This window comes from Globicephala melas, chromosome 10, assembly GCF_963455315.2.
Source record: "Globicephala melas chromosome 10, mGloMel1.2, whole genome shotgun sequence".
Lineage (NCBI taxonomy): Eukaryota > Metazoa > Chordata > Mammalia > Artiodactyla > Delphinidae > Globicephala > Globicephala melas.
The window spans coordinates 26,214,378-26,239,598 of record NC_083323.1 but is presented as its reverse complement, the minus strand read 5'-3'; the positions used below and the strand labels follow the sequence as shown (position 1 = coordinate 26,239,598).

At 45.0% G+C, this 25,221-nt stretch overlaps 1 protein-coding gene across 3 annotated transcripts in view; it reads left to right on the top strand.

Annotated features, from left to right (window-relative positions):
* The window catches only part of PLXNC1 (plexin C1), a 141,821-nt gene that overhangs the window by 2,003 nt on the left and 114,597 nt on the right, over nucleotides 1-25,221 (top strand). For all 3 annotated transcript variants that reach the window (XM_030856388.2, XM_060306606.1, XM_060306605.1), the window contains exon 2: nucleotides 16,599-16,739. In XM_030856388.2, coding sequence (XP_030712248.1) covers nucleotides 16,599-16,739 — 141 coding nt within the window. The remainder of the gene's footprint in view (nucleotides 1-16,598; nucleotides 16,740-25,221) is intronic.

The window sequence follows — 25,221 nt, the reverse complement described above, 5'->3', positions numbered from 1 at the left end:
CAGTTCTCCGTGGCCGTCTTCCTTCCAAGGCTGCTGGCACGTCAAGTCCGCATATGGCTCCTGAGAGGGGAGCCTGCTGAGCGCCTCCTTTATAACTGGACGGAAATCAGAGAGCAGAAATGAACGGCTACAGGTGTTGCCATTGTTTTGATATGAAATGCGTCAGAGAGGAAGGCGAGAAGTCTCCACTTGGAAAAACGTGTTGTGTTGGTACATTTGTTGTGTAAGCATAGAGGGGACGTTGGCTGTAAGGTATATTAATAAGTGTATGGAAAGACACTCCCATCCCCAGCCACGCAGAGCACATCTTACCAAATATGAGCCCTGTTACCCAGAAGGAAAAAACAGGTCTCTTGCAAGGCCCCTTAGAATGGTCATTTGCTTCTTCCTCCTTGCCCACTACCTGTGTACTGGGGCACACGCATAATGCCTTCATTTAGTTACTGCTATAATTATTTTAAAGCATAAATAACACATAATGCTCCCTAAATGACTCCGTCTTGCTATACAAGTATAATTTAACATTTAATATCTGTCTTTGTGAGAGCCTTATTATGTAACAGTTCAAGTTTGGCAAAAATCATCACCTTCGACCTCTCCGTTGAAAGACTTGAAAGTAACCCCTACATATTACTTGGTGTCGAGCTTTAGGCACACTTGGTCTCCGGGGTTAATGACAAGACAGCTCGGAGGCCCGCAGCAGGTGATAACAGTGGAAGTCCAAGCTTTGCCATCTGACAGCTGTGTAGATGTGTGGAGCCAAAACATTTCTCTTTACCGCCTTTCTCTACCCACTGGGGCCTGGAGGACTTAGTTCCCTTCCAAACCCAGTAGGCACCCTGAATGCACTCACTCAGAAGCCACATTTTGGCTTGATCAGGTGTTCCTGCTTGCGCTGGGACGAGGGGAAGGGAAAGTCAGAGAGCTGTTGATCCATCTTCGCGGGGAGCTTCTGGGAGGTAGCTGCCCCTTGGAAATCAAGCAAGGGATAAACACTTGCGGCCAAAAATCTGGAATTGGAAAAAGAAATAATTAAGGTAGGTCCCTCCACAGCACGCCTTGCTGCTGCTGTTTATGGAGAGCTCCCAGCGTGCTCAGAGCTGCGGATTCTGAAAGACGGGGTCTCTACCCCCTGAGCTTGTCATCCGAGTTAAATAATATACTCCGGTTCAAACAATAGCTTGTCACAGCTGCACAGGTAGGAGCTTGGAGTTTTGCAATGATTCTTTAAGTAAATTCCTTGCTGCTCTTATGAATTAAAAAGCCTTAGTGGGATTGAATTTCAGGAGAGGTTTTGAATGAAAAAAAAAAAAGGCGGTCGTTTTGATGAAAACGCTGACAATTTTCTAATCTATTAAATAGGCAGGTAAGAGACTTCCACAAATATTTGTGCTCTGTGCTGGGTGCCACTGATTCTGCCATTGAAAGGACGGTAGCAGGTGGCAGCCCCGTTTAATGGGGCTATGGGATCAGTGTGCCCCTGGTTGTCACTCAGAACAATGATGTCATTGGGTTGCATTTGTTCTGTGTTTTATTTTCAGGTTTTCAGTGTGTTTTGGAAAAGGCATGCTGAATTACAGGTGCCTAAGATAGACAAAACTTGAAACACTCCAGAGGGAGCCTCAGTAGATTCTAACAGTGGTTCCTCCAGAGCAGACACAGTCATTTTAACGGTAATCCTCAGGCAGCAAAGCACCAGGGGCTAGATTTGCTTGCCTCCTCCCGCTACCCCTGGATGACTCGCTCTTATTTTCCATCTTCAGTCAACCATGGGTAGGAAAGTGACAGGAGTGACTGGGTTGTGTTTTCTCATTTCTTGGTTCTCTCCTTATCTCTTGTCGGCTGATTTGCTGGCCCTCAGCTTCTCCCGCTAAAGATTAATTTACAAGATGCTTGTGCAATGAGTGTGTCCTCAGCCGTTCACACGTTGGGCCGTGACTTTGTCTGTCTTGCCTCCAACTTTGAATCTCCTTTCACAACTATCGCGGGAGAGCTTCAGCCTGTGAACGTGCCCAGGCCGCCGAATTCTGTAGACACTCTCTAATAATCCGGCACTTCCTCATACATTACTTCTTTTGAGGCCCTCATCAAGTCTAAGGTTGATTCTCTGAGGAACATTCTCATTTACCTGATGAGGAAGCTGATCACTTAAGCAACTTGCTCAAGAGAGCAAAGGAAGCGTCAGAGCCTCCAGCGTAAACCCAGGTCTCACAATATCTACTTCTGTATTCTTTCCACCACTTTGGTGCTTCAGACTTTCCCTTCAAAGTCCCCTAATTAGAGGCAGTAACCAACCTCCCCTAGGCTATGGGGCTGAGGCTGGAGGGTGCCCCTTGAAGTGTGTTTTAAAACTTAAGGTGATTTTTTTTTTTCATTCTATTCCATAACATATCTATGTGCTTGGGTTAACATAAAAAGTGAATGTTTCAAATGATGTACAAGTTAACTTCCTCTTGTTTCTGAACTCCTGTTACCCTTGGCATATGGTAGAAAAGTGTGTACACTTTTCAGTTTTGAAGTCTGATTGTTCCAGATTGTTTGGCCACCATAGTTGGGTCCTGGGGTTGCTTGTGGTTTAAACGTGGTGGTCACCCCCTCTATAGTTACTGAGGGTGGCATGTTTCCTACTGTGTTGGCCAAGAGGACTGACTCTTCTAGTTCATTCTACCACTTGTGGAGGGACACACCTGCTTCCTCCACACTCACATAATTCCAAAGCCTGACATAATTTAACTGTCATGCAGACAACCACAAAACACTCACATGCTCTCCAGCAGACAGTAACCCAAGACACTTCTAGCTACTGCATGCAGAAGTGATGTCCCAGGGCCACTCAGCAGTGACCCCTATTGACCTCAAAATCCACAGCCTTCCTGCAATGTTTATTTCTTCTTTAGTTTCTGTTATGATCCTGTCTAGCCACTTTGCAGTCTACGGACTAGATGGTGAATTTTACCCCCATACACACATGTGATATGCAAGGGAGATTTAAGAAGCCCAACAACCACTTAGAGGGAAAAGCCATCATAGCTCCTACTGCTGGATGACTGTTATGGCCAGGCTTTGTGCTAAGCACTTCACATGCCTTATTTTTGGTTGATTCTCATAATCACCCTATGGGGCAAGGATTGTAGTTTATGTTTATGATTTTATGATGAGGAATTGAGGCCTGGAGAGCTTTGGTTGGTTTCCACAACTGATACATGGTAGAGGATTGAGGATCTGGGCCTGTAACACACAGCCGTGGACAGTCCAGCCTCACAGACATTGGGTTCTGGTGTCAATCCTGTCCTACATGGAGCCTGCTAGGCCCTTGCAACTGCTCTGGGATCAGCTGTTTGCTGGGCATAAGACAATAGAACAGAGAATCCTTGAGTGCCAACGGGGTTTCTGGGTCTGCATGTTTGAGCACTTGAAATTCAGACTTTGGGAGGGTTGTAGTTCCTCAGTGGTCAATTTCTAGGTAGTGCTGGCACCTTTTGTATTCAGGCTTATAAACGACCTCAGAGAGACTTACAGGACCTTAAAGGAGGGCTCCCAGCTTTTGTTCTCAGACAGAAGAACTAGCTCATAAACTAAATCCAGAAATCTCAACCTGTTAAGTCTGGGTTACAGGCGCTCTTGTCTTTATTAGCAGCCACAGTTAAAATACAAGCCCCAGAAGGTCAGGAACCTTGTAACGTTTTGTTCTCTGTTGAACCCAGAGTACCTAGCATAGCACCTTAGGAAATACTTGTTGAATTAGTAAACGGGGGATCATGTTGGGGATGCTATCTGTGGTTGGCAGCCACACTTTCCTGAACCTGGCCACCTCATACTCCCTTAACCATTGTCTTTTTCTTGGTGTCTGATGTGTTGGGGCCTCTTTCTTCCCTAGTCCGAGCCTAACTGGCATCCTCCACTCCTCTGAAATCCCCATTCATTGGGCTCACCAGGCTTCTGGTCCTGCCAATCTGGGAGTTACCTTTGACCATAGAAACCCAGCATGGTTGCCACTTTTGTGGTATAATTTAATTGCGTGATCGTGCTTTTCAGCGGACAAGAGGAGAGGGCTCTGTGGTGTAGGGCACAAAGCCCCTCAAGAACTTGTAGGGTTCTCAAGCGTAGTCTCTGGACCAGCAGCATTCAGCATCACCTGGGAACTTACTAGAAATACAAACTCTTGGGCCCCAATCAGAAACTCAGAGTAGGGTGTGGGACTGGCGATCTGTGGTTTAACAAGCTCTCCAGGTGATTCTAATATACATTCAGCTTTTAGAACCACAGCTGTAAGGTATCAGTTTCCCTTGTCGTCCACCTGAGGCACCTGGGATAAGAATTTGTGCCACTGTTTTCATTGCAGCTTTACTTAGGGTCATCTAAAGTAACCAGCTAATTCCACTACCCTTATATTCCTTATCCTCTTCTAATTGCCCAAAGGAAATACCTAGAAAAACTTCTGAAGTCTTAACTGTTTTTGAGTTTAGAGTCGGAGTCTCAAGAATCTATAGGTCATAGTTAAATTAGCTCCTTCACCCTTTCGGACAGCAGTCTATTTGCATTTCATTCCAGGATGTGGGGTGCGGGGGGAGATGTCTAGAGCCTTCTACTGTGCTGTACACCACACCAAAATTCTCTTGAAGGGTCTGGTCTTTACGAAGATCAATTCTGATACCAGTTTCAATCCTAATTAGGCACGGTTGGTTGCGTGAAACAAAGATCTACATAAGCAAGCTCAAACAAGGGGCTGGGGCATTTAGTGGATGGAAACAGGTGGGATTACATGGAGATCTAGGAGGAGAAGCAGTACTGTGCAGTGGTTGCCTGCACAGACTCTGGAGCCAGGTCGACTGGGACCACAGCTGCCACTTCCCAGTTGTGTGAACTTGGGCAGATTATCTAACCTTTCTGTGCTTGTTTCTTCATCTAGAAGTAGGGGTCCTATTTGTTTCATAGGATTTGTGTCTGGATTGATGAGTTAATATGTATGAACGCTACCTGACCTATAGTAACTGCTGTGTATGTATTGACTATCATGACTATTTAGGAGTGCTAGGATGGGGCTGATACAGAGCGGGAAGGGGGTCTGGACTCCCGGCAGCGGAAAGGGGTGTAACAGCAGGAAGTGTGATGGGTGCTCATTCTAAGGTTTCATCGTCAACGTGACTTAGCGTGGCTGCTTCCCTCAGTCCTGCTACGTAGTGACCACCTCGGCTTCCTCACACGTCTGCCCCTCACCCCCTCCACCTGAATGTGCCTCAGCCTTACCCGATCCCCCCACTCTGCCTTTCAATAGCATTTAACCCTCTGCATTGGCTACCAACTGGCAACAGCTTTCTCTGTTATTTAGTTCAAATGACCAGGAAAGAGAGAGAATGGGGTCCAGCCCATCCTTTCACTCCAGATTATGAGCCCTCGTTCAGGGTAGGGATTCATTGCCCTTGGGGCAGGTACTGACCCCAGGTGCAGTCAGAAGAAGGAAGCCCATCATGCAGTGGTCCCCAGTAGGTGTGTGGGCGGGCTGCCTTGGAATGGGAAGGTGGAAGAGCCACACCGTGATCGCCACGTTGACTACAGCAGCATGGAATCATCTCTACCTCCCTTCAGGCTTCTCCGTGGCCTACCTCTGTCTTCCTTGAATGTGTGGTGGCACATAGCTGATGATCACTGAGGGCTGCTCAGAGAACAACCGAAGTCCGCTGGGGCACAGTCTGTAGGCATCCTGGGCCTAACTTGTTTGTGGGAGCAGGGCACGGTAGTGGGAAGATTTTTTTTTTAATCAATTGCGCGCATAGTTTTTCTTAGCATTTTCATCAAGATAGAAAATTAATACTAATTTATATACTATCACAAAACCAAATAGAAGTGTGACTTAAGTTTTACTGTTTCTGTAGTTGATGGGTTTGACTGTCTAATCAATAGTTACACGTGGTGTCTCCTCAGAGGAGTTACGAGGGGGATTTGACCCCAGCAGTCCCCACCCCACCTCTCTGGCCAATGTTCTTATCGCAGAAGTCGGCAAACTTTTTCTGTAAAGGTCAGATCGTCAATATTGTGGGCTTTGCAGGCCACATACAGTCTCGGTTGCCATTGCTCAACTCTGCCACTGAAGTGTGAAAGCAACCCTAGGCAACATATAAATGAACAAGCACGGGGATGTTCCAGTAAAACTTTATGGACACAGAAATCTGAATTTCATGTATAGTTTTCACTTGTCATAAAATATTATTCTTTTGATTTTTTTCAACCATCTAAAAATGTAAAAACGATTAGCTTGGCAGGGGGTCGTTCAGAAAAACAGGCAGCAGGCTAGATTTGGTCCACAGCGGGTGGTTTACCGACGCCTGCTGTAACAGAAGGGGTGAGAGTAAAACAAACCTTCACGTTGCCCTAAGACATCGTGAGAGATTTAGCAAAAAGGTGGTGCAGAAACCCCAAGAAGGAGTGTCACACTCAGCGTGGGAGGACCTGGGAGGCTTCAGAGAGGTGATGCTGGAGCTGTGGCTTAAAGCCAAGTAGAAGAGGCAAGAAAGGGAGTTCCAGAGACAGGGCACAGCTTGTGCACAAGAGGGAAGTTGAATAAGCTTGTGAACCGCAGGTAGCTCGCCCTGGCTGGGGAGTGTCCAGAAATGAGCAGGCAGGGCCAGATGGCAAAGGGCTTAATAAGACTGGCCAAGATGGCTGGATTTTATCCTGATGGTCAGTTGTTTTCAGACTTTCTAAACCTGGGCTTTAAATCTTAAACCAGAGGCTCAGTATGAGAAAAAGGCTAATAAATCATCATTGACCTGCTGTTCTGGGTGAGGCCGTTGCCAAGTGCCGGGGCTCAGGGTGAAGCAGGGGTGGGGAGGTTCCCAGAATCCTGCAGCTCGCCCTCCCCCCACCCCCTGCCTGTCCCTGTGGCATCTCAGAGGAACTTCTGGGACTCTGCTGAGCAGGGTGTGAAAGCCATGGCCCATGGCTGATGGAGGACAGCAGCAGGGCTCTAGGCAGACGTGATCTGATTGTGTTCTAGAGAGATCACTCAGAAGAATGGATGAGGCAAGATGAGAGGCAAAACCGCTGATTAGAAGGACCAACAAATACTTCTTGAGTTCCTACTATGTGCCAAGCACTGTGAGGAAATATTTGTACCAACGATCAACAGAGTAGACAATAAGCATGCAGCAGATAAAGAGGTTATTTTTATATTAAAATGATAGCTGGCACCCCTAGAGCACTCACTTCACACCAAGTATTGTCCTAAGTCAGCACTTTACCAATATGAACTCGTTTAATCCTCACCACGACTTTATGAGATGGGTAATGTCATTACTTCCACTTTACAGATGAGAGAATTAAGGCCCCGGCTGAGATGGGGGCCCTGAGAGAAATAACAGGACGTAAGAGAGCTGTGTTAGTTGAGGTGTTGGGGAAAGTTCTCTTTAAGGAGGTTGTGCTGCCACCAGGAAGATGAGAAGGGATAGCTGTACACGTCCCCAAGGGGAACTGAGGAGCAGTGCAGGGCCTCGAAAGGGGAAATGACTCGGTCATTCTGAAGAGGCAAAGGCTAGTGTGGTCGAGTTAGGGAGGTGGAGAGGGGAGAGTGTCGGGGAAAGAGGTTGGGGAAGGAAACGGCAGCGGATCCTGTAGTCCTGGTGGGCAGTGGGAAGGAGCTTGTATTTTTTTCTGAAAGCTTAGAAGAGCCTTTGAAGGGAAGCGACACCACTGGATTTGAATTCCTCAATAAATGGCTGCCCTTTGGGGCATGAATGAGAGATTGGCCCCAGCAGAGGCAGGGGGCTCTCGAAGTAGTCCAGGTGAGAAATAACGTTGCCTTGGTCTAGAGCAGTGGCCACAAGGAACGTGGAGAGAAAGAGATGGATTGCGTGGGCTGCAGTAATCCAAGTGAGCGTGTTGGAGACCTGAACTGAGGTGGTGGCAGTGCAGGTGGAGAGGAGGGGTTCAATGAAATAGCTTCTTAAGGTGTAGAATTGAGAGGTGTTGGTGACCAACTAGTTTAATTTTCGTCGAGTTTTAGATATCTTTGGGACCCCCCAGAAAGGGCCATTAAGCAAGTGGTTGGCCAGGAACTGAGGAATTGGGGATCCGCTCTGTCAGCCTCTATGGAGTGCCAGCTGTGGGCCAGGCTCTGTGTTGGGCTCAACACGGTGCCATTGGGGCTGTAAGTGCCTTGAGGGGAGTGGCCAGGGGCGTCTCATCAGTGTTTCCCAGGCATCCAGAATGCCGTCTACTGCACGGTGGGCCCTCAGTAAGTATTTGTTGAACTGGAAGGAAGGTGCTCTCCATCTAGTGGAGAAGATGTGGTTACGGCTCGGCGAGTTAAGAGCATCCAAGAGGAGCCCAAGCCCCGGGAGCTGTGTTTATAGGAGGAATAAAAGCCAGGTAGCCTAAAGAGAGGGGAGTTTCCCTGTGACTCCCTCACCAATGAGGCCGGATTCCTGGTCTTTCCCTCCAGCCTGGTCTTAGAAGAGTCTACTCGAGAAGGATATTCTCTAACACATCAACTGTTCCTAATTATTCTGCACTGACGTCCTTCTGAGGTTCCTTTGCCATCAGCGAGCAATCTTAGAAATTGGATTCCACGTGCTGGTCCTTGCTCCTCTGAGGCATCAGGAGGGCTAGGTGGCCCAGAGCAGCTGGTAGTTATAGGTGTCACCCAGTCTCAGTCTCCTGGGCTTAGCAACATCTCTGTGCCCCTCCCTCCCGTGGAGCCCTTGTGCTGTGGACCTCTGGGGAAGCCTGTAGATCCCTCCTCAGAGCAGTGGTTTTAAACACATAAAATAAAAAGAGAGAGTTGCAAAATGAACCAATTATATTGATCTACAGATATATCAAAATGTTTTTTCCAATTTGAAATAGAGTAATATATCTTAGCACATTTAAATAGCAAGACCTAGCAGCGGTAACTACCATCATTTCAAAGTAGCGATAAGCACAAACGATATTTTGAGATACCTGCAACAACTATAAAATGATATGAAAATATCTGATTTCTTTTGATGACAAAGTCACAGGTTCAGTTAATATGACTCTGGTCTGCATTCATAATTAAATGAAATGCTGAATTTCAGTCAGAGTTTGCTAAAATAGGATTTTTTTCTCATCTGGTTTCATGGATTCCCGGAATTCTTTGCAGGAACTGTGGATGTCAGTGCGGTCCCCACTCGAAGCACTCATTCCGTTACTGTGTGTGTCAGAAAACCAATGACAAGATGCTGCATTTTGTTTCAAAACTCATTTGATTGGCTTAGTTTGACAATAGGGAGTTCAGTCCCACCTGGATTTTTACAGGTCAGGCACTTGGCCAAGAGCCAAGTGCTCCATAAATGGACTGGATGGAGCAGGTGGGTGGGTTGGAGAAGCCTCAGAAAGGTTAAGTGACCGCTTAGAGACAGCTCATAAGTAATAGAGCTTGAACTTGAACCCACATTTTTCTTTACCCTAAATCTCTTGTTCTTTCTACTCTTCCATGCTACCACTTTGTTATTCAGTATTTCTATTTTAAAGAGTTAGCCAAATGCAACAGTTCACAAGTTATGCTGTTCTAATCATGGGACAAGAACAGTGCTATTATTCTTCACTTTGGTTAGAGGATACGAAAATACCTAAAGTATTTTGTTTACTTAGAGCCTCATTTTAAGTACACTGAGTCTATAGACTGTCTATAGATGGAGATGGCAAAAGACCTAGGGACTGTCTTTTGCAAACTGTCAGTGAACTATGGATGTGAAATTTAGAGAAGGCCAAGCTACATGGCAGCAGATGTGGGGTAGTTTAGTATTGTTCCCCAAGGCAGAACCAAGGCCCAGTGCTTGCAAGGGACAAATTTTGTAATGAACTTTTGTAGAACTTTGTAATGATTAGACCTATTTAGCAATGTACGAGGGTTGCCTGGTGAGATATTGACTGAAAGCATTCAAATACTGATCCGTGTATTCGTTCATTCATTCAATAAATGTTTATTGACAGCTAACAACATGCCAGATGCTGAGGTATATGCTGCAGAGTGTAGAGTAAGATAAACTATTGTAGAGCTTAGAGTCTACCGGGAGACAGACATTAAATAAAAAAATTTAAAGCAATGTAATTAGAATTATTTTCAAGGAAACAAATGGAATATTATGATTCAGAATAACTACTGGCATAGGGATAGGATGATCTATAGTCATGTGTCCATGAGGAGGTGACATTGAACTTGAAACCTGAAAGAGTTAAAAAAAAAAAAGCCTACAAGGTGTGAAGAGAGGGGAGGTAGCAGAAGTAGCATATGCAAAGGCCCTGAGGCAGAAAGATGGGAACATGTTAAAGAGTCTGAAAGAAAGACACTGTGGGAGCTGAAGCAGAGTGAAGGAAAAGAGTGACAAGGGATGAGTTTGAAGAAGTAGGCAGGGACCAGATCAGATAGGACCTGGGGAAGCATTTGGGTTTAATTCTAAGTGTGATAGAAAGCCGTTGAAGACTTTTAGTCAAAGAAGTAACGTGGCCTACTTTATACGTTAAAGAATCACTCTGGCTACTGGATGGAGAATAGATTGTAGGTTGAAAGAGAGAAACCAGGAGGCTCTTGCTGTAGATCAGGAGTGAGATGATGGGGGCTTGGACTGGGTGGAAACCATGGAGATGGAGAAGATAGATGTAAGATTGCTGGGAAATTCAGCTGAGATTTTTCAGGTATTGGGTGTGGGGACTGATGGAAAGAGAGGAGCTGAGGGTGGATGTTGGTACCATTCACCATGATGGGGAAGATAGGGAGGGAGAGAGTTGGAGGGAAGAAATGTCTAGATAATCAATTTCTAGCAACTCTGAAATCTTGGGAGAGATTCCACAGTTTCTCAAAGAAGATGATGCCATTTATTTAGAGGGTATTTAGCAGTGCGAGAGAGGGAGGTTTTGCAGAAGTCAAAATGATGGTGGGGGGGCACTACTGGTATCCTTGGGCAGGTGTTAGGGATGCTAAAAGTCCTGCATCATGGAGGACAGCCCCCATAGTGAAGAAATATCCCATCTAGAATGCCAGTAGCTTCCTCATGGAAGAACATGGTTGAACGGTGTCTCTTCCAACTCTAAGAATCTAGGAGAATGCATTTTTTTACACTATCAGCAATTCATATATTTTTGTGAATTGTTCGAGTCAGGTTGTCTTTTTGTAGGTAATTGACTGAAAGTAGCCACATGGAAGGGATGGAGATTTAGATGGGGGATGGAGTGTAAAGCAGGAAAAAGGAAGGATAGATCTTGGAGAGTGGGACTTTGGCAGTAGGAAGGCCTGGGAGGTTGGAGGACGCTGGGGCCTTGGAGGGAGGGAAGCAGGTGGAAGAGCCCGTGGGAGGATGTGAAATACAGACCTCACCACTTTGCATGTTCCCCGTGGCTCAGCTGCACGCCCCCCATGCTTGCCTGGTATAGAGGCTGCCCAGGGATGTCCCTAAACTTCCCTTCTTTATTCCTCCTGCACACTTTGAACTTTTCCTTTGGATCATTTGAGTCCCCAAGGTTAATTCTTCCTTCAGATCATCAGATGCCATAAAGTTAGAACCCGATCAGTGTGGTATACTCTAGAAGAATAAGGAAAAGCGACAGGCGCCTTAACGGCCAAGAAAATCACTATCTACCTTGGGTGAATAGTTGTTCTTTCCATTCTCTAGCTTGATACAGATAGTTTTCCAATTATTTCCACACACATGATTTCATTTGGGCCTCACAACAATGCTAATAGACAGGGCGTGTGTATTATTGGGTCCATTTTACAGATTCGGTTATTGATGTTCAGGGACTTGCCCAAATCAAGCAGCCTGTCAGGGACGGAGCAGGGCCAGATCTTGGGCATAGGACTCCTGCTGAGGTTTCCTAACTGCAAGTAGGCCCCTGGGTAAGTAATGATGAAGAAACTGCTTCCCTTAAGTGTACGCCAAAGAGGAATAGACTACAAAATTAACTGCCCGAGAGGCTTTTTATCGATGTGTAAGAAGTTCCAGTTGGTATTTGCCCTGCCCCATAAAGAAAACCCAAAATGAGGGAGTCCTTTCATCACCTTGGGCGATCAAAGACTTGACTTTTGCTGTCTCCCCAACACTTGAGGGGCCACTTTTGTGCACATTTCCTCCAGCTGTTCCCATAATAGCTGCAGCGTGGCTGTGAGCGGCTCTGTGTGATCCTTGCTGAGTCAGGCCATCTTCCGCGTGGTAGGGGCGGGGCCACGTGGTACTCAAATCCAGAGCGTGCCATTCACACCCTAGAGTTCATGGCTGGTGCCCCCTGGAATTGGGCAGTGCACGCTGGCGGGTGTTTATGGTCAATGAAAGATTTATGAAGGAGCTACAAGGAGGTCAAGCTGTTTCCCTTGTGATGTGCCCAGTATTCCCTGAATACTCTCTCTCTCACACACACACACACACCCAGCACTCACCCCTTCCCAGTAGCCTTGGTTCCGCTTTGGTGTGTCAAGCCCAAGGCTCTCTCTTTTTTAGCCCAAACATCATTTGAGACAAGGTAGCTTTTTCCTCAAACTGAAAAAAGTTTCCCTCTGAGAGCGGGCTCAAGTGTAGGCGGGACGTGTGGTTAGACACGGCAGGCAGGAGACACAGAGTGACAACTCTGAGGGAACCAAGAAAGCCCAAAGGGGAGACAAGGTTTAGACCTAAATCAAGATCGGATTTTGTCGCGAAATGCAGAACTGGCAAAGGCATCATTACAAGGCATTAACCTTGTTACACACAGAAGAACAAGCAGAGGCCGGAATTCAGAAATAAATTACACGTAATAAACTAGACAGAATAGGCTGAGAGCAACATTAGTGATTATGCCCTAAAGGGAGAGAAGGGCACGATAGAAAATAGGCCAAAAAAAAAAAAAGAGTGAAAATAATCTCTGGACACAGGGGGCCGACTGCACTATTTTCTCCCTTTTTCTACTTGGCTCCCCAGGTATTAATTTCACTTGTGTGAGCAGGTTTCTCTGGAGCCTGTCTTTCTTTTGTTTGCATTTGCTGAAATGAGCAAAAGGAAGCCATTCAGAGGGTTCCTTTTTCCATTCACAGGGACCTGTCCATTTCTGTGTGTTTCCAGCACAAAAGAAGCCATTTCCATTCAGCCAGAGCAGCCCTTCGAGTTTACTTGAGGTCCAAGCCCGCTCTTTCCTATTTTCTTCCAGGCTCGCTGTTGTAATTGGCTACACAATCCTGACTGCGGCCAGGATCCTCCAGGGTGAGAGGAACAAGCGCTTGGCCGGTTCCTGGTCCTTTGTAGCTGAGGAAAAGCTAGAGTCTAGTGCCATGTCCCCAGCCATGACTCTCATTTCTTACACAGGGACTTGCTTTGCGTTGCAGGCAATTAGCAGCGGCTTAAACCATAACATCATTGTTAGTAAAAAGTTTAAAGCTTGGAAGTCTGAGCTCAGTGGTGTCCTCAGGAGCTGAGGGTCTTTTGTCCTTCCCTTGCACCAATCTGTTGGTTTTCATCCTCCATCTTGAATGTCATGGAAGCAAAAATGGCTGTCACCACTCTGCACGGGGAGCCTCACATCACAGATTCCGAAGGGAGGAAGTGAGGGAAGAGGGGCAAATGAGTTCTCCTCAAGAGCCTCCTCTTATCAAGGAGGAAGCTTATTCCCAGAAGCTCCTCCAGTGGATTTCTTGCATCTCACAGACCCAAACTGGGCCACATGGCCACCCCTAGCTCTAAGGGGTAGGAAAGCAAGTACCAGGCAACGGGGAATGGGATTACTGTGTGGCTTAGACTAATCGTGGTTTCCCGGGCTTGGGTTTATTGCTACCTGAACAAAATTAGGGTTTTGTGGCCAAGGAGGAGGTGGGCATAACTGCCACAGGGGTGGCATCAACCGTTTGTGTTTTTAAATAAGGTCATGATCGCACACATGGACTGTGTGTTACTCTGTGCCAGACACTGTTCTTCTAAGCTTTACCTGGGCTTGTGTCTTAACTCATTCAGTCCTCATGATGAGTCTATGACATAAGTGCTGCTGTCGTCACTTCCATTGCATAGAGGAGGAAACTGAGTCACAGAGAAGCTAAATAATGTGCGCAGAATTAGTTAGAACGTGACAGAGCCAGGACCGAAAGCCTGGAGGTCCAGCTCACTACCCTATGCTATCCTTATTGAGTCGGAGTGTTATAAAATATTCCAAGCAGCACACAGTAAGTGCAAGTTACTACTAATAATAGCAGCTAGCATGTATCAACATGTTATTATTACTGCCATCATTATTATCTCTCCCTCATAACTACCCTACCGATCAGACACCATTGGCCTTATTCACAGCTGAGAAGGCCAATCCCAGCAGGTTCGATAAATTGCCCACATCACCCAGGGGATGAGAACCAAGCTTGAATGCAAACCTAACTTCTCTGACCCCTAGTCCCAGGTGGTTTGTTCTATGCCACCAGCTCTCAAATTCGGGAACATTGATTTAATGGCCCTACTACTAACCCATGCTATTGATCCAGGACTTAATTTGGAAAACTTCAATTACTGAGAAACAGTCAGAAGCCAGGGAAGGATGCTAGAGAGGATGGGACAGTAATTTAGAAGCAATTTTCTCCTTGTTCTTTTTCGGCTTTTGAGCCACTTCTGGGATTTTTTGGAGTCAGTCTTTCACAAACAGAATATCTCATCCCACCTTAGCCAAGGCTAACTGTGATGTCGCAGTTCTTAGCTAATCTAAATAGCTACAGTTATTAAGCACCTACTGTATACCAGACGTGGGAGGACACTATCCCATTTGGTCCTTGTGGATGGATAATCAACAGTCCACAGTCATTACTCTGTCTGGGTCGTGGGATGAGGGAAAACGGAGTCCTCCAGCCAAGGATAGTGGTGTTAGAACATTCCAGATGCCCGGGCAGAGATGACGTCCAGTTCTCTGAGTTAAGCACTTCTGAGATGCTCAAATATTTAATAAAAAGAAGAGGCGTGGTCAGCCGAGTTTAAGTTTGAACAATTCTGGTTTTATTTTAAAGCAAGATGTGTGGTGTGGGTTTATTTTTTTTTACATCTAAAGGTCACCGACTTTTCTTTTTTTCTGCTCATGGTCACGAGGCATCCTTACCTAAACAGTGAGCTATTGTTCTGATTCTTAGACCCACAGAGATTTTTTTTCTCAGCTTCATTTTAACAGGACAGTTCCTCATCTTCCCCGTCTGTATGAAAAGTATATTTTTAACAGGAAAAAAAAAAATCTCCAATGGGTTTTCTAAAAATCTTCTTAAGCTGAGTTCACTATGGAATACTGTATGCAAATAAGCCACGTTCTCTTAGGTTATGACATCTTTTCCTTGAGCAGAGATCACGACATTGGCGAAATCCTTGCCAGCATGTCTTTTCCTCCCAGCGTAACTTCAACAAAGAAATGTAGACGGCACTTTAAAGGCTTCAGAAATCAATTTAGTCCATGAATCCATTTAGTGTAGATGTTAATGAAACTTGGTGGGTTTAAAAATAATGAATAGTTAATAAGACATAAATTGAAAGACATAAACACTGTCGGCAGTAATATAATGAGGTTAATAAGTCTTAGCCTCCCCCTTCCTACCTCTCCCCTCTCCAAACGGGGCAGTTTTAGGAGTTGCGGTGATGCTTACAGAAGTTTGCTGGCTCTCCTATTGGTTGAAGCGTAGATGTGCCTTCGCCAACCTTAGTACAGTTGGGAACCAAACTCTGGCAGATAAAGTATGCTATCGCACTGTGTTCAGTAGCTGCAGAAGGCAACGACTCTTTCTAGCTCCTATCTTCCAGAGATTTGTGTAACAAACTCGGTTTCCTGTCGTTGAAAGCAGGAAGCAGCAGGAAGCACTTCATGCCTTTAAACAAGGAAGAAAAAGACATTTTGGTCGACACACTGTCTGCTCTGGATTTAAAGAGGGGCTTTATTTAATGATCAGGAGTGAGCATGTGATTCCATGTGCTCAGAACCTCAGACCGCTTAAATGCCTTCAGGTTGAGAGTTAGGCTTTCCATTTCTTCTTCAAGAACATCAGCACCGGGTCCAGCCCTTGTGCTTGGTTCCTCTTTAGCCCTGCGGCTCTGTCTTACCTACCATCCATGACTCTCTTTCCCTCTTCGCCCTCTGAATGACCTACCCTGTCTTTGGGCTCACACACTGCACTCTTCTTGTAAATCCAGAGTCCCTCCTCTCTGCCGTCACACCCAATAGGATGGTCCGTCTCACATCTCTGGAAGTGGCTTGTTTAACCTCACAGAAGCCAAACCCTTGTTAAAATAAATTTCAGCCTGATCCTGCAAACAGCCATGTATAAGACTGTCTCCCTCCCACTTCAGCGGTGGGCTCTTTTTTGGCAATAAAGGGGAACTCAGTTTCATATATCAGCTGGGGGAGTGTTAAATGGATGGCTGGCTCACTGCTGGCGATCAGTACATGTTAATACACAGTAAACAAATGGCTTTCCACGGGTTGGGCAAGCGTGGTGATTCTGCCGATAAAGGGGGTAAAAGGTTGTTCCTGGGGATCTTGTCTAAGAAAATGTATTTGGGGCTCCAGTAAGGATCCTTCCCAGGTGGGCATGAGTGACGTTTTATCATCATGAGAATTATCACTGTTAAAAATTATCTTTTTTTTATTTGTGCGTTTGTGTGCATGTTCAGAATGAGAAGGATCAACCTGAAAGAGTCCAGCCAATCGCGTCATCTACCTTGATCCATTCCGACCTGACGTCCGTTTATGGCACCGTGGTAATGAACAGGACTGTTTTATTCTTGGGGACTGGAAATGGCCAGTTACTTAAGGTTAGTTTTCTGTGCCTTCTTCCATGTCGATTTTAGTATTGATCCATTTTGTGCTTTTGTATTTTGTATTGCTTCTGGGTTATACACAAGACCATACCAACTGCTTTGTGAACTGCTCGGAGACACCTCCCCTCACGGAAATGGCCTGAAAGAAATTTCTGGAAATCTATTTGTAATAATCTCCTACTCATGTATGGAAGTGACAGACCCCTTGATTCCTGGGAACTTGCCAAGACGGTTCCCTTCCTTACTCACAGGCTGCCTGGGTGAGGCACATGGGGACCTGGCCCTTACCGCATCCAGGCTCACCCTCCTAAGACTTTTAACTTTTCAGTTCTGTCTCCTTTATAATGGAAATGTACAAAGCACCTGATTTCTCACAACTTCAAAGAGGTAAAAGATTATAGGGCTAAAAAGAAGAAATAAACAGATGTTCCTTCTCCCCAGCCCACCTGCCGCCCGCAGAGGGGGTGGTTCATTTTCTAACCTTCCTACCCACACCCACCACAGAGAGGTTAGAAATCTCAAACCCTCTGAGGCTCCCCTCGCCTTTTATCTCTGAGAACTGTTTATTTCCACTGTGCGGATACACCACTGGCCGAGCTGAGATTTTTATTCACTGGGGGAAAGGTGCAGGGGGAAGGAGAAGAAAATAAACTCAGAGATAACACATGACTCGTCTGAAATTATATAGCAGTTATCAATTTCTTCAGCAAGCGTTTACGGAGCACCTTCTGTGACCTCCACCAGCATTCGTGGTTGAGAATTGCACTGTTTCTTTCACCCTGGGCGGATTCTCCTTTGCCTCTCTATAGCCAGTCAATTTACTGTCAGCTCGGATTCTAAACTGAATATTAGCAGATTTGTTTTCTCAGCTGATCTCCCACTGATAACTAGCTGTGTGACTTGAGGTAAATCTGTTAACCTCTCTGAGCCTCCATTTCCTCATCTGTAAAATGAGATTGTACTAGATGACCTAGGAAACCCCTTCCTCTTCTGATCGTCTCTAATTAGCCAAACCTGCTTGCTTGCTTGCTTTCTCCCAATGTGCCTTGTGTGCTGCTCCCACACCTTTGCTCACACTGTACCCCTTTCCTGGATTGCTCTCTTTTTTTCTCTGCTTTACTGAATCCTGCATATCTATGCTTTGGCTCAACTCAAACTCCGCCTCCTCTCTGAGGACTCGGAAGCCTGGAGTGATCAGTTTCTCCCTCATCTCCTGAAATACTCATTGTCTGTGTCATTCTTTTGGCTCATTACAAATGTCTTGCTTTGATGCCTAACCTTTGCACTTGTGTTTGTCTTGCCTTCCCAGCTTGATTTTGAGCTTCTGGAGAAGGGGGCCGGGAATTCCCACAGCCTGATACAGTGCTGAGTGCCTGGTAGATAGATACTTGATTTAATCTGTTTTCTTTGGAGGAAACCCAGTAACATATGGGAGGGGGTTTGTTTGTATACACATGCTTTTAAAATATACGTTGATCATCTTTCCTTTTGTGTTAGCTTTATTTCCTGGGGGAAGGTAAATACCCACCAGTCCTTGTATACAAGTTGCTCAGGGCCGTGAGGCAACGTCTGGACCTACACCAAGCTGGTCAGACTCATTGGACCCATTCGCCTGGCGGAAGAAGTTTCCATCAATCCTTACTGGGTCTCCTTGCCAGTTATCTCTTCAGATTTGGGATATTTTTGACGAGTGTTTTGACAAGAACACTGTTTCCCCAAAGCAGAGCCAACCAAACTGTTAGATGGTAAATTGGAGGTGAAGGAACACTGGCTATAAATAGTTTCCCATGGGACGGCCTGGTTTCGCCTGTCCTGTTTGTTCACCCCAGCGGTTCGTGTGCAGCTGGCCGGTGTTTAGCGATGCTGTGCTACCAAGGGGTGGAACTGAGCTGCAGCTTCAAGGCTGCTGAGGAAGAGACGGCTGACCCAAGTCTCACTTTCCTCGGCATCTGTACGGGCTACCCTTTCCAAAGCCACATCTGTGGCTGTGTTCTTAGGGTTCCAGTAACAAGGGCAGGTTGGTTTTCTGTTTGTTTTGTGACTGCTAACATTTATACAGTGCTCATCACTCTCCCTGTTCTCATTCAGTCCCCTCCACCACTCAGTGAGGTAGACACACTGTTCTCATTTTACAGATAAGGGAACCGGGGCCCAGAGAAGCTGCACCATTTGTCCAAGGTCACCCGTAGCAGAGCAGGGGTTTGAACCAGGAAGCACTTCAGAGACCACACTGTTATGTCTCAGGCTACACTGACTCGGTAGCTTCTGCCCCAGGCACAGGCAACCACTCTGTGAGGGTCCTCTGGGGGGAGTGGGAAGCATGTTGCTAGGGAGTCACATGGCGGTGGGAGTGGAGCGGGTTCAGGGTTCTTAGAAGCTCAGGGAAGAATCCCAGCTTGAGAAGAAGGCAGACTGTCTGGCTGAGGGAATACCTCACTGGTATGATAACTTCTTGGGAGTCAAACCCCACCCCCAGCTTCCCTCAGGAAGGTTCTACCCCTCAGGAGGAGGTTGGGAGGGGAGAGTGTGAGCTGACTGGGCCCCGCCAGGCTCCCGAGGACAGCCCAGCCATTCCCAAGACTCCCCTATGTATCCTGCGTACAGATGCTTGGGAGCAGCCCCTGAAATCACCCAGAGTCCTGAAGCCCCAGGATTGTGTAGACGATTTGGAAGGCACAGAGGATCTCCAGATCCCTGTATTCAAACACTTCAAGCTTGTCCCTTGCCAGACTCGTCACCAGAACTGTTAGAAAAGACGAACATTGATAGACACAAGCTTGGCTTCTTCAGCCACAGAGTGGAGGTACTAATGAGCAGAGAAAAACAAAAGCCAACCCAAGGCAGCCTGCAGGAGCAGGAGAAGAAGGGGCTTGGATCACCCACAGCCTGACTCTTCAGTTTCCCTGGTGATCAAGAGTTGACGGCCTTTCGACAGACGCCAGGCACTGTACTATATGCCTGGTTGGAGGAGAGGCAGGAAATAGCATTTGGGGGCCAGTTGCTCTTTTTGACCAACACATACACGGACCCTCTGATTTCCTAAATCTCTGAAAACCTCACAGAGTTTTCATAGAGTTTGGTGCAATTTTAAATATCATATTACTGAAATGATTTTTTTCTTATTGTAAAAGTAATGCATGCTCTTGGAGAAAGTTGCAGAGTAGCGGGGTATGAGGGGAAAGCAAAGAAAAAATACCCCTAGTTTTCTTATGTAGAGGCAGCTGCTGTCAGCATTTTAGATTCTTTTTTTTACATAGTTGAGGTCAGACTCTATTCAGTTTTGCATCCTTTTTTTCTTCAGTTAATGAGGGAAAATGCTTATATTAAAAAGTTACGGCAAACTGTAAAGTCTTTTAAAATATCATATATATCATATATGATATATATATCATATATATCATATCATATCATATTCTATTATATGGAAACATTATTTTGAGCTTAAGCCGAGATATTGAATCACTTTTAAAGTGACTTTAAAGACATGCACTCTTCCGAGTCATAGTCATCTGGCACTACCTCTGAAGGTAAGATTTTATTGATGATGAGCGGAAAAATTAAAGGTTTCACAATATGCTAATACCTTTACTGCCCTCTTCTACTTTTATTTCTAAATCCCTTTGTAAGGTTTTAGAAAACCTGAAGGAATTTGGAACTGAAAGCGTCCTTTGCGAATATCTCATCTGCCCCCTTATTGTCGACTTGCCATCCTAGTGGTTGTGAGACAGATGATGTCCAGTCACTTTTTCCTCTGGATATTTCCTCATTTTACTTCCTTTCTGAGCATGATTGCATGCCATAATTTTTCAGTCGTCAGCATCCTCACTGAGATCAGCTGAAAAAGTAGAGCCACACTGAACTCCGTTTTTGGGAATTCACATCTCACGTGTTGTGTGGCCAGGATTCTTGTAAACACGTGCTCTTTCTCCAGCTTGTGGTACAGACTACGGTGCAGTTTGGATTCCTTTGAGCTGACTCTGTTGCGTGTAGAAAATGGTCCTTATTTCAAGGGCAGAATTGAATATTTTGAACTTTTCCAGGTGGTAAAATAAGTAATGAAATTTGAAATAACTTCACCCATGCCCATTAACCTTCCTTGTAAGCAAAGAAGAAAAGAAGGCAGTAGGCGAGGAATAATAACAGCTAACATTTCTGAGCTCTTACTATGTGCCGGGCATTAGAACCAGTGTCTGCATGGGTTCACTAGTTCAATACTATTAGCGTTCCCACTTTATAAATGAAAAAACCCGAGGCTCTGAGAGGTTAGGTAACTTGCTCAAGGTGATTTGAGTGGAAGCAACCAGTCTCCCAAACAAACTGCACTGATAATTCAGATGTGTTCTCTAGAGCTTGGGAGAGTTTGTGGAACTGGTTTTTATTTTGTATTTTCTAACGTTGGAATATCTGGGTTAACATCAAGATGCAAGTATTTGAGGTTTCTTGAGAAGGTTCTATGGCTTCTGTGGTTTTAGGGACAGCTTGCTGACAACCCAGCTGAGTGCAGACTTCTGTGTTAGAGGAAGGCAGAGCCCTCTCCGCTTGGGGCTACAAGTAGCTCCTGGGAGCCTCTCAACCCCCTTAGGAACCCCTGCTTTTCCCCAGTGGACTCCTTTAGAGCAATGGTAGGAAATCTGTGTTCAAGTTGATTTTTAGAATGGCTCCAGCAACAGGAGGCTAGGGTTGGTTTTCTCCAACATCCTTAGGCCTAAAGCAGGGTTCAGGATTCAGGAAGCCGTATCATGCCCTTTCCCCATATCCAGCAGAGAAGCACCACGCCCACGCTGAGTCCGGACTGGCTACCTATGTAGCTCTCCAAACTCTGCTCCTACTAGTGGATGTCATTTATCCAAACCATGGAGTGAGATTCAGCCCATTTCCAGAAAGTTCTTCCTGCCTCCAAAGTGTGTAACCTTTTAAGAGTCTGCCTTTGACGCTGGTTTTTAAAGTTTTCGAGTGAAAAATAAGAGAAAACAAAAACAGGTCTTTTCTAAAGCCAAGCTCTATTTATACTCCCACGGAATGTTCAAATAAGGAGGAGGAGGCCATGAGAAGCCCAGGACAGGACCTGGGGTTGGAAGTGGGGGGGGCATGGACGCTGAGCTGAGGGAACAGACCAAAAAGTAAAGGTGGTGGGAACTGTCAGAACTTGAAAGTGGGCTCCGTGGTTGGCTGTTGAGAAAGTCACGTTCAAGTTTACCCCCATCTCATTCCTTCCAGTGTGTGAGTGTGCAGGGACTCCCCGATTCGGAACAAATTCGCCCGTGTAATCCACAAATCTAGAACTCATGGTTCAGGCTGTATGCTTCTCTTACTACTTACATCAAAATCAGTAGATTGGAAACCAGAGAGTAATTTGCTTTAATCTTTATATTTCATTTTTATTATTACTCCTACTTACTGAAGCACAGTAAATGCTATTGGATAATTATCTTGCTTTCCTCGTGTGTGTGTGTGTGTGTGTGTGTGTGTGTGTGTGTGTGTGTGTGTGTGTGTTAAGTCTCCTTTGCAGCATTTCTTAGAAACTGTTGATGGAAAAAAAAAAATAAGTGAGAATTTTTGGTTTACCCTTTACCTGGTCAGCCTCACAGAGTGAGGTATAAGAAAAGAAATTTGGTGTAAAATATTTTAGCATTTTGAACACCCATGGCTTTCCCATGTCATGTTAATAGTAAAGAAAAAAAAAGAAATAGTCTTTTGTTTAATTTTTCTCCCCCTCATTTTCCTCACCAGGCTGTCTTTTCCGTGGACGGTATTGTACTTGTAATGCAGCTAATTGTATGGTGTGGAAGTCTCACACACCATACATTTCAGGACTGTAGCTGGGAGGGTTGTTTTTGGTTTTTTTGTTTTGTTTGTTGGTTGGTTTTTTAGTATGCAGTGAAAATCCCAAGGCTAGTTAATCGCCTGCCATGAGGCTTCAGGAAGATGTCAACAGAAACAATATGTTGACACTCACTGAAGTTCTCCATTGGGGAAAATTTGTTTTCCACATGGGCTGCAGCTGGAAAAATCTGAAGAGCCCTATAAAATCTTGAACGCTACTAGAGTATGTTTTTTCATTTAATAAATATTTATTGGGCACCTTTTATGTGCCAGGCACTGTTCTGGGTGCCAAGGATATAAAAGTGAACAAAACCAACAGTGCCCCTGCTCTCATGGTGGGAAGAAAAAGACAGAAAACAACTAAATGGATTAACCAGTAATGAAGTCATTTCTCATGGTGATAAGTGCTGTGGAGAAAACAGAGTGATGTGTAGAGAGGGACCGTGGGGTACGGTAGAAAGGTGACCAGGGAAGGCTTCTCAGAGGAGGTGACATTTGAGATGGATGAAGGGGTATGTAAGAATATACATGGCAGAGGCTCAGGTTGACTTCAGATTAGATCCATATTAAGGTTGTATGCTGGAAGCAATAGATGAAAATCCACATCATGCCTGAGGAGTGTGTGTGTATTGAATGCATTTTCTCTTATGCAAAATTCAACCCATTTTGGGTTTCTGTGACTCACCGTTACTTCCTGAATCGCTTCACTTATCGTATTCTTTTCCGAGGCAGCCCAGCTCCAGTCTTGCTGGCTTTCTTTTCTGTGTTGATGTTGATGTGACTTTTGCAGTTAGAAGATCTAAGTGTTCCACCGATGCCCCTGTGCTGGGCTGGGCTCTGTGGGTTGGGGGGTGGGGTTGGAGGTGATATTAACAGAAATCCAGAGGAGGAGGAGATCCTTCCTGTAGTCATCTGAGACGAGGGCCGTGCTGAAGCAGAGACCCCAGTCCCTCTGTGCAGCACGTTGCTTTAGTAAAATTAAAGATGTGATGAAAATGGAAACTTCCTTGGGGGTACAGAGATCCTTCTCTGCATAATCTAGAGAAAAGGAAAACCATTGGACCCACTTATCCTCAAACACTTTTAAAATTTAAACTGCATGTATTTATTTTTAAAGACAATACATTAACAGTGTTCAAAACTCAAAAGAACCAAGAAGGTCACCCATTCTTGACTTCTGGGGCAACCAGTGATAATGGTTTAGAGATATTTTATATATGTCTGCGAGCAAAAGGGGGAAGATAGTCTTTCTCCCCTTTTATTAAACATATATGTTATATATGTGTATATACATGTATATATACATATTTACTATAGCATGGTAAACATAACATATAATACATAAAGAGCTTTCTGATTCTTTTCATTGCTAAATAGTATTCCATTGCTTGCACCATAGTTTAGTTAACCAGGTCCCTATTGTTGGACATTTCAGTTGTTTCAGTCTTTTGCTAGAACACATGATGCTGCAATAAATACCTATTACATATATCATTATATATGTATGTATGAGGGAGTGTGGGATCTAAGGGTATGTGCTTTATAATGTTGAGAGAGAACGCCAAATTACCTTCCAGAGAAGTCTCACTCCCACCACAATGAAGCATACCCCTTTAAACCCAGCACCTGCAGTTATCAGGACAAGCTTCACTGCTGGCCTCTCGAGGTAGCTTGTTCAGGAAACTGGTTGGCAAATCCTGGTACATGTACACTTTGGTAATTTAAAGAGAAAAAAAAGCAAGCAAGAAAGGCTTCCCTGCCATAAGTCCAAGTTCTAGAGAGAATACTGATGCTTCATCTCTAAGGTATCAAGTAAATAAATCTGTATTGACCCAAATAAGATCTTTCTAGCCCCTTACCCATCTGTATCCACCATGCTCCAAAAATAAATAAAATAAAATAAGCTCTAATAACAACTGCAGTGCAGCTCCTAACTCACTTAAAATGGATGAGTGGTGGTGTTTTGTATATTGTTTTTATTTACTTCTAAATTTTAAAGCAAATCCCAGACACTGTGTCATTTCACCCCCTACATATTCCATTATGCATCTCTAAAAAACTATGATCATTTCTTTAAATCACCATAATCATAAAGCTATGATTGCAAGTAACAAAATCATCAGTAATTCTTCAGAATTATCTAATATCAAGTCCATGTAACTAAATTTTCCTGATTGACTCAAGAATGTCTTTTTAAAATTGTTTGGTCCAAATTGGTATCTGAACAAGGTCCTCAAATGACATTGAGGTTGTTCTGTTTCTCTTAATCTGAGTGACCTCCTCCTATCCTGTGATTCACCTCTGTTGACTTTTTGAGGAAAGGAAGTCTGTTGTCCTGTGGCATGTCTCCCACCGTGGATTTGGCTGTTCGCTTTCTGGTGGCGCCGTTTAGCTCGTTCCTCTGCCCCTTCTGTCTCCTGATGCTAAATGGAGGTTAGCACTAAGGCTTGATCAGATTCGGCTTCAGCTTTGTTGGCAAGAATGCTTCATAGGTGTTTCTGCCAGATGATGGTTTTAACGTGATGAATTCATCAAGAGAGATCTGGGCAGCAGCCTTCTCCTGAGCCTCACTTGAGAATGTTTCTATCGATCTTTAAATCTGGCTTCCTATCTCTCCCCCTCTATACAAGCACTTTCCAAGAACCTGATCAGC